This window comes from Diadema antillarum, unplaced genomic scaffold (assembly GCF_040938485.1).
Source record: "Diadema antillarum isolate AM-2024a unplaced genomic scaffold, OU_Dant_1.0 scf00000084, whole genome shotgun sequence".
NCBI lineage: Eukaryota > Metazoa > Echinodermata > Echinoidea > Diadematoida > Diadematidae > Diadema > Diadema antillarum.
The window spans coordinates 607,454-625,650 of record NW_027270973.1 but is presented as its reverse complement, the minus strand read 5'-3'; the positions used below and the strand labels follow the sequence as shown (position 1 = coordinate 625,650).

Sequence of the window (18,197 nt, the reverse complement as noted above, 5' to 3'; positions counted from 1 at the left end):
TTAGGTTCCAGTTAATCCTTGTGTGAAGACGGGAGAGATATTTGTGGCCTGGCACCTGCCCCACTTTTCTGAATACCAGTGAGAACGGAAAAGGCACTAATGTTATTACTCCACTCCCCCACCCCCAACCCCCAAACAAACAAACAAAAAAATACCCAAATAAGTAAATAAAAGGTAACAAGATATATAGATTAAATGAATGAATAAAATAGCATTCACAATAATCAACTGATGGAGGGTATCGCAGTTTGATTTAAAGCTTTAATGGGAAATAAGATGACCAAAGTGATTCTTAGAGCTAGAATCTTCCTCTGTGATATGGTGACGGCAACGATCATCTCGCACATTGGTGTATAAAGCATACCTCAAAATATCAAGATCAAATTTTGACACTAGCTATTTTCTGTTCATTTATTCATTCGTCATAAGTGCAGAACATCATACATTTTGCTATTCATGCCACCATAGGTTTTTTTTTCACATCCTAAGAAATAAGGCTCCATGGTCTTCTGTATAGGTCCTATTTTGCAGAGAAGAATTTTAAACAAATTGTGTCTGATCGAAGTGTTTACTTCAAAAGATCACAAACTCCTCTTTAACTCGGGGGGGGGGGGGGGGGGAATAGTAAATTGATTGTTTTCTTCTTGCTTTTTTAAACTCTTCCTATTCTCTTTCTTCCTTTCTTGTGTGTAAAGACGAGCAGGAAAATGATTGAAATTATGTATTCAATGTTATATACTGGACTGTGATATCATTTGGCTCTTGTATAGATCCAAAGCTTTAGTCGCTCTTTTCCTGGAATCGCCATGTGGATTTGGCGCCCTTCAACTCAAGAGCCCTTCATATCCAATATTCTATGTGGTCGTGTTGAAGACTATGAGCGGAATGTCATATCGCACGTAGAAATTAAACCTGGTCTGTGTCGTTAAGATGGCGGGTACGTCTGATATTTGGCAGTTTCCTGACGACTGCTCGAAGGCGTACGCCATGCAGTCATGAAGTGCGAAACAGAACTGCGCACAGCACAGGAGGCTGTCGCACAGGTGACGTTGCTGCACGTGCTCTGCCACGGGGGCGCTGTTCGCAAACGCCATTCTGAAAAGAGTACTCCGTTGGCGTTCCACGGGAAACCCTGAGTGGTCAAAGATAAGATAAACTGAGCAAATGCATAACCGTAATCAGCCTTTAAACCATGACACATGAAACATTGTATTATTGTAATGCATAGTTCATACAGAATGCGATTTATAAACAACATAGTAATCTGTGATATTCAGGCATTGTTGGTCATATTTTGTGTGCAACATAAAATGAAGACTCAATGCGAGTTACACTACGGTCACGTGACCACTTTTTCTGATATCTCGTTAAGTATTGACGTTATGAAAGCTCATCCTATTGACGTTTTTCGCTGTATTTTCGTCACGGGTAATTTCTGATCTGTCTCATTTACGTCACTGCTTCGTACCTCCGAGATCGCTTCAAACGATAAACAAGACTTTTCATTGTGCATGGTTGATTGTATATTTACTGTAATTATTTGTGTTTGTGTTAAAATATGATCTTTAACTACTCTTATGGCATTTGTCATTACTATGTGGTTTCTTTCGACTTCTTCATCAGTAATCGAGACATGTTGATGCGATTAATTTGTTATTTCTTCCCTTTCTTACATCATTCGGTTTCATAGCCATAGACGTAAGCTTTGGTTGGCAGAGCCAAATGGATCCGTCGTTCGTTACAATGTCTGAATAATCGCAGGTAATTCGAAATTATGACGTTTTGCCACTAACGATCAATTGGATAATGCGGGGTTTATACCTCTGGTTTCACATATGAAGGGGAACTTGATATTGCAAGATCTATCGGCCCAGCGATAATTGTCCTGGTGATTGAACACCAGGCAGTCCGTCCCCCTGTCAAGGTTCCCGTAGAACGTGTAGCCGACATTCTCGCCCGATATCCACCGATACTTTCCCTTAGAGGGTAGAGTGAGACCGATCCAAGAATCGTTCATGCCTGTCCAGGGGGAATCAACCCATAATTAAGGATTAATAATAATTTCCTCGGTATATCACTTCACTGCCCCAGTCCACAATGACACAGTAATAATTAAAAATGATATTCTTTATACAAAAGTCATAGCCTCTTCAGTGTTGCTACTGTTCTGCACCAAAAGCCCATGCCTTTATCATGACTAGCGTTTGCATATCCGGGTTGAGAGGGCAATGTGTCTAAAAACACTTTGGGTTTTTTTTCGAGGACTTGACGGGATTCGAACTTTGGATCTCCGAGTGAGAGTCTTATCTACTATGCCACAGTGTCCCTATTGTGATGAACACATCTGCTTAATTCAGTTTATCCTCATATCCAGGTTTTTTTTACGCATTCACATGAAAAAGAAATATTATGTGACTCGATAGAGAAGTCACGCTTCATGCTGCACCGTGGCTTGAGATAATTCAGTGTTTCGTTCCCTAACTATAGATCAAAAATTATAACTATAGACTACTAGTATATAACTAAAGACGAGCGAACAGAATACTGTACGAAGTTGAAAAATGACATACCTTACCGTGATACCTATTCTATGCTTAATATTAGAACCAAGATGTTAGTAACTGACCCCAACTTATAAATAGATAAATATTAATATATTCATAGTTATAACAATTATGTGTTTAGATGAATTCTAATGAAAACCACGAAACTCACCCGATTTTTCCACTAAGTCGACCACGTGGTCACGCTCTGCCACGGTTTCGAGACATACAAGATGGCTTCCATTGTTTCTCATACAAGTCTCAACTGCCTCTGGTCTGGAAACCGTATCACTGACCACTTTGTAGCACGAGTCATGGAAGCGAGATTCAAAATCCTGTGGGCAGTCTCCAACTACAAGGGTATTTAAAGGGGAAATCCAGTCCAAATATAAGTTAGTCTATTAAAAAGGAATAAAAACTTACGAGTATAAAAACTTGACTGAAATCGGATGAAAAATAAGGAAGTTATGACATTTTAAGGTTTTGCTAATTTCTGCAAAACAGTTCTTGGACAGTGGATATGAATATGCAAATAAGTGAACTAACGTCATAACCTCACAATTCTATTGATCGTGTACAAAAAAATGACGAAAATTCAATGTTTCTGTCAAGTCTGAAACACGTTATTTCTGTTTGAATAACTTCAGAACAGTGATCGGTTTGATGTGATACTGGGATTTGAGCCTAGTGCAAAATTGCGTTTGGACGAGAAGAACTGGAAATTCCCAAATTTTATGTACAAACTATATGGCAACCTGTGAGGAGATGACATACTCACTAAATTTGCTATTTGCATATTCATATTGACAGTTCAAGAACTGTTTCCTGAAAATTAGCGACACTTCAAAATGTCATAACTTCCCTATTTTTCACAAATTTTACCGTTGAACTCGTACTATTTTATTCTCTCTTATCAGACTAACTTATACTTGGACTGGATTTCCCCTTTAAGATAAATTTATCTCTCTCTATCGTGAATTCAGTACATGCAGCATAATCAGTAGAGCAGATTCGATCAAAACAAGTGTTACAACAGTTCTGATGTCGTAGAACGATAATAAGATTCAAAAAGATCTCTAGCATATTAAAAGAGCATTAACTTACGTCTTTCAGCAGGCAGGGCAAACGAATTACCCTAAACTGTTATGCTCTGTAATAAATCGGGGGAACATTTACTTTTCATAAAAATGAAATAATGATATCATTCAGTGGACCTTCACATATCAAGTTTGGGGTCAACATCCATTTCATTAATAACAAATTGTATGATAGGTAGGCCCTACTTGTTGAAGTTTTAAAAGATTAGAACTTGCCATTTTGTTTAATCTTCCACTGGATTTCTTTTTTATATTCTAAGTTTAAATCGAATCAGATCAGTTTTCGTGAAACCCATACCCCATTTTTAAATCCTTCTCGTACTTCTATGTGACATGGCCTCAAATTATGCATTTCATCAGCGTAATGTCATGTTGCTTCATCTTCCTGATATGACAATGAATTTACCCAGAATAAGTTTTCACTTTCTTTCATACTTGAACAAGATTTTAAAAATGAAGCAATTAGAAGCACGTAAATTAACTCTGAGCGATATTTCACACACGGAATTATTAACAAATGAAATATGATCAATACCTCCATTTCCCAGCTCAATTTCACAAATGAAAGGAAATAGTTGGACACAAGTCTGATCATTCCATTTCCAGCTGTTCAATTTTCGTAATCTCACGCACTCCGAGCCCTGGTTGTGGGCGTTGCCATCCGTTGACCAGTCAGTAAAGTTGAGGGGAGCGCCATTCAGCCACGTGTAATTGAGTGCATCCCGCAGCTTTTGTCCCAGCCAAACGGATTCCATTGGTATGGCCTCGGAGAGAAAGTTCATGAGGTGCGTTTGCTCATCCTCTGACGTAACAGTGACGAGGTTGGCCCCCATTTCTTGGCATAGATCCTGCGCATCGTTTCTACGTTTTGACGGCCCGAGCGCGTAGCACGAAGACCCAACGTTGGAGAAACCAGCGGGACACACTGCATTTTCAACACATTAGGGACGATGGCGTAAATCATTAGAAAATCAAATATGTCAAGCATCGATCAACTAAGGTTAGATGATAATCATCAATCGATCTATTGTGATGTCAATCAGTGTCTTTGTAATCGAGCTAAAGTGTATATAGAAGTGTAAGAAATAAACAGAAAATATGTTTCTCCTTATACACAATTTATATTATTCTAGGAGATTCTGTACTTATAAATTGTATTTTTATCTTAATTGTAATTTGCTCTCTTTGCGCATTTTTGAAGGTTTTTTTTAGTCAATTTCCAATTCTAAATTTTCCGAATTCCTCACCTTCTCTTACCCAGAAAAATAACAGTAATTTTTTTTTTCTTTTAAGCACAATGACACAAGCAAAGAGGCATAACGGTTTTATCACTCAAACAGCACAAGTCTCTCACCTTCAGTTGTATATATTGTATCAAAAAAGAAGAAAAAGGAGAAGAAGGAGAAGAGGTAGAGGAAGGTTTTGCTTCGGACTGTGCCTTATATCATAACCTGACTTCATCATCTCCTTCAATCATCATTAGAAAACGTTGACATTCTTGAATGATTGTTAATAATTGAAAATAACTGTTCATCTCTTTGCACTGTCAACTGTTCTTGGTTCCATCTACGTTGAAAAGAAAAATATTAAACGATGAAAAGAGTACCGGGCGAGGATGAATTCAAAATTGCTGAGTTTTCCATGCGTGCAGAGTTCCCAACGGGACTTATGAGCTAATTTCTGACTCATGTCTACTAGCACACAATCTACTCCACAACTCTACAAGAGGACTACTTTTTTGGAGTGTTTCCCATCTCACCTCACATCACTCCCCCTCCCCCCCCCCCCACCCCCATATACGCGCATCTCCTTCGCTCTCTTCTTCTCTCTTGGGAGCTGCAACCATAGCAACGATATATCCTTCTCCGCATCATCTCAAAGTTGGCTTGGCCCGCGAGGGCAAACGTTTGCTCAAGTCGATCAGATTTGCCGAGAGAGATCGATTCCCATCAATCCAATCTCATTAACATGTGCCCGAAGAGAATGATCATGTTTGATCTATTTAACAACTTTTTGTCAATTGACCGATCGGAGTCTCCCTTGAAATAAGAAAATGCGTTAAATAGACTCTTTGATAGAACCATGATGCATGTCATTATAACGGAGATCGTTACTGAAAAATACGTCAACTTACGCAAAACAAACGTATGTATATATAAAGCTAAAGAAATAGGTGAATTGACTAGAATTTGTCTTGAGAAGAAATAGTCAGGAACTTTGGAAAGAGTTCCTTAAATGTGTTTAATATACAGATTAGCATCTTTTTTCTTGTCTAGTGTGTACCTTTAACACACATTTAAAGTTGTTCGAAAAGCTTTTCTACCTTGCCTTACATACAACTTTGCAAGCACACCCAAGTTCAATAATACACAGGTCGTAAGTGCGAGCAGCGTGATTGCGTGAATAGTACCTTCCAATACCAAATCCATTCGATTATTTGCAAATGACAGTAGCGACAGAGGGGTACTGAAGTGAAGGGATTGCATCGCTGGTGCTACAATCGTCAGTGTTACATGAACAATATCTACTGATGTGAGCAGTTCATCATTCTTTTCATTTTCAACAGTATATCAACATCGTCATGATAAAATTTTATATTACTTTTAGCATTTTATCATGGTAACGGCATTTTAATTACTATACAGTATTTGATCTTGTCATGAATCGTGGTAGAATAATATGATTACCCCAACTAATGAGTCGTTTTTGTCTTGTTTTGTATTTTATCTACAAAGTATTGTTGGCTTCAGTAGCGGTGACTTATTAGCATGGGACAACGCGGACTTAGAACAGCAGAAATAAAACCAAACTAAAAAACATCGCGAACTTACGAAATTATAGCTATCTGCTAAAGCTCAAGGAACATTATCATGTGTACATAAACTTTATTCTCTATTGACATAATCTGAAATGATTGATCAATGTTATCATTGAGATATTACTTACCAACCTTTCCGCCCACATATTCAAAGAAATCCGAACACAGAACGACCGCAAATACAATAAGCGCCTGTAAAGACAACATCAACACGTACTTTTAATTTTGTACCTGCTATTCATTTCGTATTTTCAATACCGATCCAGACTGTCCCAACTCTTATTCATATTTCTTTCCTGGTCGTATTCCAGCTGGTAATTTCGCGACAAATTTATTATAATATCAACTCAGTATAAGCAGATATATGCCTGTACATAGTATGCATGTATTGGTATGAGTGGTTTTTATATTCATAATATTTCTTCATTTTCATTAACTAAGTCGTAAAGCAAGCAACGACAGCGAGAACTGTCCTGAAACAATTTGTTTCTAGTGGCACTCGCTATGAAATATTGTACTCTCATGCGCTTGGACTAACAATACTACTATACAACAATTACGATAGTAATAATGATAACATCGTTATCAATTACTAGTACGCTCCTGATAATAGTGATAACAACGTTATTATAATAATGTTGGTAAGAATTTAAAAAAAAGATTAACATTTTACAGTCGAGTAAAACATTACCATAACTGATTCATGACTCACAACTTTCCGTTTGACGATTTCCATGATCCACGTAAGAAGAACAAAATATCTGGAATTGTGTCAGCGAATGTGACGCCACTTCCGTTTGAATCCTATCCGACCGGGAGCCTCCTCAATGCCACGGCTTTCGGATGCTGAGCTGCGGACGGAAGAGCAGGGCTTGTCACAGATCATAATCCAATATGTGGCACAGCTATACTAAAAACATGACTCCTCGCGCGCCTCCCTGGAAACCAACCCAGATCTTCATCTTTACTGACAGGTGTAGTCTCATCTCTTGGACAGTTTGCATCATCGTCTCCTTGATGTGCAGACCACTGCTTAGCAAATTAGATTTGACGTCAAAATAGACTATCAACCCATAGGCAGATTGGATCTATGCTTGCATTCCTGAACACAAGTATCATGAACATTATACAGCTCCAATATTTTTTTTCTCTCTCTAAATTTCTCGATGTTCATATATTTAAGGAAAGCTTTCATCAAACACCATTGTGTTATAGCGATACCACTTGATCAATTTTAATTGACGTCGGAGCAAGAAGCTGGAGCAGTTCAAAGTACTCAAGCTGCTAGGTGAACATTGGGATCGGGGTTTTTCGCTGTGACTTTTATTGAGTAAAAGCCCAGAAAACGTTTATGATGGATTTCGTTTTGTTTGACGAAGAACTGGAGAGCGGGAGGACTGTTATTAAAAATAAACCTCATGGCGTCTCAGCAGTGTTTGACGATTCCTACTCCCCCCCCCCCCTCTCTCTCTCTCTCTCTCCCTCTCTCTCTCTCTCTCTCTCTCTCTCTCTTCTATGTCATTGGGATTTATTATGATGGATTTTTTTTTCAACTGGGTGCATGATGCCGGGGAAGATTGCATGTGTGTGTGTGTGTGTCAGCAAACAAAAACGAAATAATAATTTGCTTTAAAAATGACAAGAACCTATGGTTGAGTAATGGCATTTGATTCGTGATATTCATCAGAAAAAGAATAAAAAACTATTTCGTATGCGCACAGGAATACTACTGTCATGTGCGTTATGATTATGTGGAGAGTAGGATATCGCACATGTGTACATTGCGAAAGGCAGAGGGTTGGATAATGTTTGATACGGTTACAGTACGTTATTCCGAAGGTTCGTTATACCGAACATTCGTTAATCCAAAAATGTGATACGGTTTGTTATTCCGAAGGTTCATTAATCCGAAAACGAAATAAGGTTTGTTATTCCGAAGGTTCGTTAATCCGAAAAATGAAACAAAGCTCATTATTCCGAAGGTTCGTTACGGACCCTTTTTCATTGTCGAATCAACAACGAACCTTCGGAATAACGAACCCTATTTCTTTTCGGATAAGGGAACCTTCGGAATAACGCCATAAATGTTGGGATTAACGAACCCTTTTTTCATTTTCGGATTAACCAACCTCTATAGGGAATTTGTGTCTTTCGGATTAACGAACCTTCTGAATAACGGACCTTCGGAATAACGAACCTTCGGAATAACGAACATCACCCGTTTGATACCATGAGGGTACCCTCCCTTACATATCCTTCCACAACTCCCTCAAGTACGTTCGCTGAAATTCGTTTGAAGAGGAATTTCTTTTTGGGAAAATTAGTATATGCTACTAAGCGTTTTTCATGAGCATGTTGAAACATCTCGGCCATTTGCCTTTCGACTGATGTATAGTCAAATCTGTCAGATTGTTTTGACAATGTGACCTTGATTTGAACATTGTACTTTTTTTTTTCTTTCGTGCAACCATGTACCCAATTAACATTGAAGCCCCTTCCCATAAATCATGCACCTCAAATCCGCCCTATCAAAGCCGCAGCTATAGAATGTGTGCTTCGGAGATTCCAACCCTCCTGCTTCGAAGCAATTTTCTCAAAATCTCCAGCTCTCCCGCTTGAGTTTGAATTTCTCCAGTTTCAGCTATATGTGTGTCCAGCTTAAGATGCATTTCTCCTGCTTAAAATGTAGCTTTCCATGTCTTGCATTAGTTTTGTTCGAATATGTTCGAAAATAATGCTCAGATATCAGCAAATAAGATCTTATAGCCACAGAATTTCACGAGGCCTTTGAATGAACTTTGCAAACTTGGAAGGGCTTTAACGCCTGTTTTGCAATTTTTGTTGTGTTGGGTTTTTTCGGTTGCATGCAATACCCAGGGTATGAGTTACTCTCATTGCTCAACATCCGTTAGATTTTACAAAGGCAACGCTTCCTACGCTTTGCCGGGACTCACTGTACTCTGGTCTTTGTGGTGAATAAACTGCAATTTTGGACGGGCAGCGAGCATAAGGCATGTTAGGATATCCCTTATGTCCCTCTGTCCCTATCATTCTCTAACTCTCGAAAAAAAAAAGAAGAGAATTTGAACATAACCATCCCTGCTGTCCGCACGTTGTGAAAGCATCAGGAACTCAAATGGATTCCTTCATTTCAAGCAATGATTGTGGTAAGTGTTGAAACATTTTTATTTGAATATATGTCCAGCCTTTGAAAAAAACTACCACTTTAGCAGAGTTGAGTATTTCAGAATTGAGCGTCTGTCTTTCTCGTCAGTTTCCGGTTCGGTTCTGTAATTATATTCCTGTCATTAGGGGAGAAAAAGAGGCAAGAAATCTAATGTGTAACTGCATAATTTGTTATGTGAGAAATGGATGAGCATGAAAAAAATGTGTTAATATTTGGACTGAACAGAGAAAATGAAGAATAAATCTTCGGGAGCTGATGGGTGTGCAGGCATCCTCTCCTACCTACAACAAGCATCAACCCAGAAAACACGTCCAGCTTTCTTCTCTGCCGGGTAACATGGAGTAATTACATAATCAGTAATCTGTGGAAGATATCGAATGTCTTTTGGGGGAAGGCTCCTTATTATTCATTGCCAAGTCTTTCGAAGGAGTAGTTAAGCCGTCAGTCCCACGTGTAGAAGAGTCATACCTTTACATGCACGTATAAGAGAACCCACTTGCCTTCTTTTCTATTCTTCAAAGGGTATAGGTATGTAAATTCCAATGAAGTTATCCAAAACAACAAAAGCTGAAAAGCTGGCTGATAGGCCTACTCAGGTGATGAGGCCGATGGGTCAAATTTACTGTAAGATGACTTTAAAGGAGGTGAAATTGGATAATGCAAATAAGCCCATAATCCTGCCAGTGATGTCTGTAGTGCTTGAACGGTGTGTACTTGCCGCTCTTCGTCAGTAACTTAAATGATGTGCATAGACTTCCGGCAGAATATAAACATAGGTTTAGAAAATAACATTCGACAAACGCCGTATTTAACTTCTCTATAGTTACCACCCACCAGTATGCGTGTGAACTGTCGCCACGTGAAGAGCTATCAGCACTGTCGAGGCTTTACCCTTGTTAGAGTGAACATTTTGCTGAAGGAGGCATGAACATACAATATGAAGTGCTGTAACCTATTGTATGAGTGTTCCTGCAATCAAAGTGTGCAGTGACAAAACAATCTGTCACGTGCTTTTTTTCCATGAAGTTACATCCCTCCAAGATATTCATCTATGACTTTGAAGGATATTATTTTGATTAACATTATAACTAAGTACTAATATTACGCATTGTGTCCATGATTATGATAATACACATGTAATTATAAATCATCATCGCTGAGTAGATGATGATTTTTATGGAATTTTTGTAAGATGGATAATCACAACATTGCTAAGTTGATTTGATTAAGTTTTGGTTTACAGATAGCCAAATATGACCTTCCTGTGAGTCAATGTATTTTTATTTCATTCCTGTCACGTCCAATCATTCAGCCGTTATTATAAAAGGCAGTTGGCATTTGAGTTTTGTTAGTCATAGTTCTGTTGTTCAATGAAATTATCGTGTATGTCATATCCAGATATAAGACATTGGGGTCGTCTGGAAGAAAACACCTTGATAAGTGACCACTGCTAGTGAGAAAAATGTATGTAGAGATGTATAAACTTTAAATATAAATGAAAGCAAATAGCCTTTGAAAGTTAAGGCGAATAAAGATCTTTAATGTAGTATTCTGTTTGTTTGTTTGTTTTTTATTACATGATGGGCAGCTTCACTTTAATGTAATTGTAGCGAACATTCTTACATTTCACATGATTGTGTGACAGATAAGGGGAAAAAATTCAAGTTAATTGTTTTTGTTCCTCTGTTTCTATTTTTCTTCAACAGACCTACCACCAGATGTGGCAAGCCACACACCGAGGACCGACGGGCAGAGGTGCTCTTTCTGCACCCTTGAAATCCCCGACGGTACGACACTGAGTTGCTCTCACATATTCTGTCAGGCTTGTTTCGCTCAAATGCAATCTCCCCAGCCAGCCCCTGATGGAAACGTGTACTGCGCTGTCTGTGAACAACCCCGTGGTGTGCCAAGACCTCACCTGCTCCCAGAGCTAGATGAATCTTGGGTTGTTTTGGAGGTAAAGCAGATTCCGTTGCGTTCTGACATGGTTACCGCATCATCACGTGCACAACCCTCTCGACTTTCACGCTTCACGAAAACCTGCACTTTGGACCCATGCCATCAGAGTCGCGATGCAAAGGTATACTGCTACGAGTGTCGAGACTCCTTGTGCGATTCGTGTCATCAAGAGCACGCCAGGTGGCGGAAGAACAACACTCATAGGGTAGTAAGGGTGGAAGACGTAGAGACCAGCACCTTTCGAATCAAACCGAGATGCATTGTCCATCCCTCCCAAGATATGCAATTTTTCTGCCTCGCTTGTCGGATAAAAGTCTGCGCAATCTGTCATTCGAAAGCATCCAAAAAACCGTCTGCCCACCCGATTATACATGTGTCGACAATCGACAAAGAGAATCTCTCCAATGGCTACTGCTTGCAGAAGAAGGGTCAGGACAAGCTTTGTGAGCTCCAGAAACGCAAATCTCACTTCGTCGAGTTAAGGCCAAAATTGCTTGCCATCGTTAATGATCATAAGTGTGAGATAATGAAAACATACGAGAAGTCAGTCGAACGACTGCGATGTAGAAAGGACGCCCTCATCGCTGAATGTGAAGAGCATGAAAAAGTGTTACTCAGAGATTTGCATTCTAGTCAAGACGACAATACAAGGCAAATTAACACAATTAATGATCAGCTAGAAAAGCTTGAGAGTATTCTGGTGGACCCTGACGAGGAAGAACGACTGACTTATAGATACGAGAAGCTTTGCACCGAATTGAGCCAAAGCCTAAGGGCCAAAGGCGACGACCACTTACATTTAACCACTGAGGACATTCTTCTCCGGGCCAAGTCTTTAAAGTTCCACCGGTTCATTAGTCGGAATGAATTGCAGCTGGGCAGGCTTGACTTTGAAGAATGCACTGAGGTACAACTCAGGAACCCAGGCAGCACGAATGGAATGGCTCTAACCCCTGATGGTGATATTGTCCTGGCCTGCGAAATTGGAGGTCTTCAGATTTATTCGTCTGACGGCGTGTTGCAAGAGACCTTTCTGACAGCGGAGAAACTCGGAATGGTGGGGGTACTGTCCAACGGAAACTACGTGATACGAGATAAGTCAGGCACGCTTAACATCTACACGCCAGCAGGTGAGAAACTTGACATTCACTTCGCCACTTTGAAGGTTGATGCATTTGGAGGTCTCTGCGTAAACCACAATGATTTTATATACGTTGGTTACTCAAGAATCATCAACAGAATTCAAGTCTTCAGACCCTCTGGCGGGAGACCCATACAAGATGTATCGTGTGACGGACTTGAGCCTACGCAAATATCTGCGCTTGGTGTCGATGGACATCTCGTCACCAGAGGAAACAACGGGAATTCAGTCGTGCTATTGGACGGGCTCGGGAACCATCTACGTCACATCACTGGGCCCGACGGTGCAAAGGGCTACCCAGCCGTATGGCGGAACTCGGTGATCGTCGCTTGGGTGCAACACGAGAAGGGACTGGTAACCATCAGTCTCTACATCATTAATACGCAGGAAGTCAGTCATCTCATCAACGATCGTAGAATACACAAACCAGCCAGGAACTGGTACTACCTACAGGTGCAGCCGAGCGGTGAGATTGTTTTCTGCACACCGGACAGACTTTACATCTTTCGGAAACTTGGAACCCGCCGATGGAGGCGTTGCAGAAAATCAAATTCTTTCACCGGATTGTAATGTGTGTTGATTTTATAACATGAAGCCATGATAAGTACAGTTTGATTCATAAATTCAGAATTTAAACAAAAGTCTAGTCATTTGCTCTAGCGGTACCAACAACAACGAATACAAAAAATTAGGTGTAGGATTACGCTTATCAACAATGAAGTGGAGCAATAAAGGAGAAGGAAAATATTCATTCCCTGCATCCAATACAACTTTCTACTTTAATCAATAATGATATTACTCAATTCAATGAGATATTTACATCGACTGTGGGTGACCTCGTCTATACAGGTCAATGTCTGGAGTGAACTCTAACATTTTTTTTTTTTTTGGAGACCTGAATGAATATGATGCCAAGTAGAAGTTTGAGATAGACAGATGGTGTACTTACCGGATTAACAGTAGTCAATCCGACATTGCATAAATCCTACAGACTTTAAGCATTTTTGGGAACCAGAAACTATGTTCTCTTATTTTTTTTCTTTTACTTACATGGGCGGGGGTGTCACAGCTGTACATTTTTTTTAAAATTCTTATTAGCTGTGATGCGTTGGATGGTTTCTTTCTATGGTATTTCTGCAACCTCCCATTTTACGTCATCATTTTGATATTGACAAAACATGAGAGTTTTGTTCATCGCAACGAATGCTTTTTCTTTTGCTTAACCCAATCACTGAGGAGTAAATTTTACCTTGACACCTATCATGTCATGCCTGATGGCCTTCTGAGTCATTATTGTTCTGAATCCTACTCAGAACTCTTCTTGTTGATGAATTTTCAAAATGTTTTAACAACGCTGGAATAGAATGATAGACAGGATTTTATCTTGCAGGTGCTTTGTTTTTGTTTTTGTTTTTGTTTTTTGTTTCGTTTTGTTTTGCATTCATTCGAAAATCACTGAAAATTCGTGTGCAAAAGTATATGCAAAGGAAATCCGTGAAGGCTCAAGCCACTCATTTAACTTGCATCACCATTATTACTTTTGATAAGCAGGTAAAAGTTTAAAGCTCTAAAACTTTTTTACATTTTGTCCGATTTTGTTGAGCTTTAATCGTTCTGTTTGTTTGATTCAACTCTAAATGTAGTGAAACAAACATGAGTATACGGGTAGCAATCCGTTTCCATTTGATACGCAAAATTACCCATACGAACTTTTTATAGGTTTATGCAATCAGATTGTAGGTCTATAATAAATGTTTCGTTTCACATCTCGTGCCTTTGGGATGATTTCATTTGGCCTTCTGACCAGTATTGACGGTATTAGGACCACAAAAAAAAAAAAAGTTGCTCAAGTAAAATTTTATGATATCAGACGTTAAAGGGCAGATTATAATGGGTACAAGGGCAGATTGAGCTTGACTTGACCGTAGTAGAAATTTGGACCTACGCGAATGTTCTCTTTTTATCCACAGAACCTTTTTTTAGTAGCAAATAACCGCTTTGCGGTGTCCAGACGGGATATGATAAGGGCCTACAGATTATGCTTTGATATTATGGTTTATTTAGTCACCGGAAATCTTGTCGGTTAAGACTTAACTTTCTCTTGATCCCCGGGCTCGAGGGAAAAGCCAGCACAAATTATGCCCCGTGTCCATTGCTGACCGCAACATCTTCCGCAAATCACGACATGGACACACTGAATCCTCCGGATATCAGATCTTGGTTGTACAGCGGATGAATATACGTCAGGTGATTCTATACGTCATAATATTGTATAGGTTTGCTCACCACTGCATGGAAAAGTGCTGCAACGTGTAATACATCTCGAAATAATTTTTCGAGATGGTTATCCTTTTATACTCATATTGTGTCATAATCATGATAATGTAAGAACGTTCTGTTATAGCACAATATTGTGATTGTTGGAGCTGACGAGGCGGCATAACTAAGTCTCTTAATAATGTACTGGCCGGCAAGCGAAGAAAAAGTTATTTATACAGAGAAATTGTTTACAATAAAATTGAATCATTTTAAAGGGATTGTATAGTTTTGGTTGGGATCTAACTTCAGGTTTGTAACATTTTGGGTGAGATAATGAGAAACCTCTCATCAAATATGAAGGAGCATGTAATTCCAAGTGGAAATCAACATATCTTTGATGAAAATTGCTTTTGAAATGGCCGAGGTACCTAAAACAGAGCAATCCTTATAAAAGGTTGGACTCATCTTTTATTACGCTCACTTTGTTTTACTTTGTTTTTGGATATCTTAGCCATTCCAAAACCGAACTTTATCAAATAAACTTGACTTCCTCTTAGAATGGTATGCTCTGTACTATTTCAAAGTTCAAAACCTCATCACCACCAATACTGCACCATCCCTTTAAGACTGTGACCGTAAAACTACAGTCATAGAGCCGGGGCGATACTTTTCTTCACATTCCTCATCCAATTTGGTCGAGGAAGTGTGGTCAAAAGAAAACAACAAGGACAACAACAACCAGCCAACCAGCCAAAAAACCATCAACAACAAAAACAAATGCATGCAATATAGTTCATCTCTTAGAAGACATCAAAATCTATGAACCATTGATGATGTATACTTTTTTTTAGCAAATACATAGACTGATACCATTATCATTATGATGATAAAGAATTACATTTCTGTCATTTGTTTTTCTTTTGATATATTAATATGATTTTCCTCTCTTAAGCACTTCCAGCAGAAAACATCGATTACTTCCGGATCCACAAATGTCAAGATAATGCCTGATTTTGAATAAAACTGTCGACAATCCCAAAACAACATCTATATAGTTTTCTGACAGTTAGAATCAATGTTCGTTTTATTAATAAGCTTCCATTGAATTTGTACAAAGCATATTATTGTTTTCAGTTCATTTCATTTCATTCATTTGTTTAAGCACAGCACATACTGCAGCCGGAGACTGTTGTAATGTGTGTAATTTCGGCATTGCACAATTGACTCTACAGAAAGATTGTTATGATTTGAATAGATTTTACATATGCTAACAGATACAATAACACTAGTAACAGTAAAGCACTTTGAGAGATATAGATTATAAGTAACTAATTGCATGACTTGTTGTCTATGATAATATTCTCATGACAACGTTATAGACCGTTGAGAGAAATGTCTAGAAAAATATGCTGTTTGAATAACGTACAGGTTGCATATTAAATGGTATGAGTAAACTGTCAACCATCTTTAGCGTGGTCTTCAAATACGACCAAAATTATCCAATTTCTTCTATTTTGAAATATTTCTTTGTATATTATGTAATTCACATGAGAGTCGTGCTATTTAGAATATACATCATAATCTGTAATAATGATCTTATATACACTCCATCTCTATAATTTGCTGTCGTATTAATAATTATGTGATCTAGGCTCCTTCGCATATCATGGGCTCAAAATGTATCGCGGAATTTTACGATCTATTTTTCCTATGTCTTTTCTTATATTTTTGTTGTTGTTTTTCTGAGACCGATTGTACTTTTGAAGATCACCAAAGTGATGGACATTGAGGTAAAGTAAACGAGGCTCTGGGCCCGTTAAGAGGTTCTTGGTTCGAATCCTGGCCGGTGCGTAAATCAGAGAGGACAATGAATATCAAGAATCGTTGGTGATAGTGCTTACCCTCTCTTGTCCCAAGTATAAAACTTGTCGATACCAGAGAAAAGGAAAAGGCCCTATATGATTTAACAAGATTGGTGCTAAGAACAACGTGGCTACACTAGTTTTGGTCGATGAGGCTAACTTTATATGGTATTAAAGCACTTAAATCATGAAATATTGAGTACAATCATTGTTAGATCACTATTTTATGGGACTCATACGTTTGATCACAGAGTTGATACACTTGCATCGACAATTTATTTGTTAGATCATAATTGTATGACTCGTATCCTTGGATTTCATTAGACAGGTTTAGTTACATGTACTGAAAAATAAAAAACCCAATTTGAATGTTTACTTGTCAATAAATTGCTTTCATTGTCAAATGTGTTTGGGTGTTGTGCGTGTGTGTGTTTGAGTATGTCCGTTTGTGTGCATTCGTGTTATTAGCTAGTGAACACATGCTAACTTCGTAATCATTTTAAACTTCTTCTTTATCTTTGTCGTTCTCCTACTCTGTTTCTTTGGATTTGTTTCCTTTTCTTTGCTTCTCCTTCCTCTTCTTCTTTGCTTCTCACTTCTTTTTTTCTTCCACCTCTTCGTCATCTACTTTTCACTCTTCTTCAATTCAATTTCAATTCAATTAAGTTCAATTCAATTTTATTTCCATTTCCATTGAATAAACAGAAATATATATATATATATACAATACATATACAGAACATATTTGTAACAATTTCAAAGAAAACGTACAAGTGGTCACGAGTAACAACAGAATTTCCTTTCTAAAGTATATACATATACATAATACAAAGATTGGAATGAAAATGGAGGGTCCCACTAAAAAGCAAAGCTTGTATAGGGTCTTCATCATCACCTTCATCATCTTCTTCTTCCTTTTACGTCCTTCTGAATCTTATTCTTCTTTTCCGCCTTCCTCTTCCTTTTCTTCTCCTCATCAGAGCTCCTTCTTCAAGGTTATTAAAAGTGATGGGTAGTATATTGATATATGCTCATAGTCCTACACATGGACGTTCATCGCTCGTTAAATAATTCATGTGTCTGCTTCTCTGTCAATAGCATTTCAATAACATTTCTGATTTAGAGCAAAATGTATGATTTTATGCATATATCAGCACAATTGATTATTAGAATGAAAATTAGTCCATTTCTTTTTGTATAGGGGCCTAGTTTGGTAGATTACGCAACAGGTAATGCATACCTGTGCTAAATTTCATGGCGATTGCAGAATCTCGAGGGGGGGGGGGGTGAATCAACACACGATCTTTGCTAACTACTCTGTACTTTGAGTT

General features: G+C 38.5%; 1 protein-coding gene across 1 annotated transcript; it reads right to left on the bottom strand.

Annotated features, from left to right (window-relative positions):
- Window positions 1-268: 268 nt before the first annotated feature.
- On the bottom strand, window positions 269-7,282 carry LOC139717882 (C-type mannose receptor 2-like). Its single transcript, XM_071629370.1, has 6 exons — window positions 7,171-7,282; window positions 6,587-6,650; window positions 4,176-4,565; window positions 2,716-2,895; window positions 1,822-2,019; window positions 269-1,132 (listed from the first exon to the last, which is right to left on the bottom strand). Exons 1-6 carry the CDS (start codon window positions 7,192-7,194, stop codon window positions 855-857), a joined length of 1,134 nt encoding a protein of 377 aa, XP_071485471.1. The 5' UTR covers window positions 7,195-7,282; the 3' UTR covers window positions 269-854.
- Window positions 7,283-18,197: the final 10,915 nt, after the last annotated feature.

Bases quoted from the DNA above. Each gene is read 5' to 3' on its own strand.
- LOC139717882 (XM_071629370.1), bottom strand. From the start codon at position 7,194: ATGGAAATCGTCAAACGGAAAGTT. The intron at 4,566-6,586 runs GTAAGTAATATC...TTGAAAATGCAG, and splicing joins ATATGTGGGCGGAAAGGTTG to TGTGTCCCGCTGGTTTCTCC. The intron at 1,133-1,821 runs GTATAAACCCCG...TTGACCACTCAG, and splicing joins CTTCATATGTGAAACCAGAG to GGTTTCCCGTGGAACGCCAA.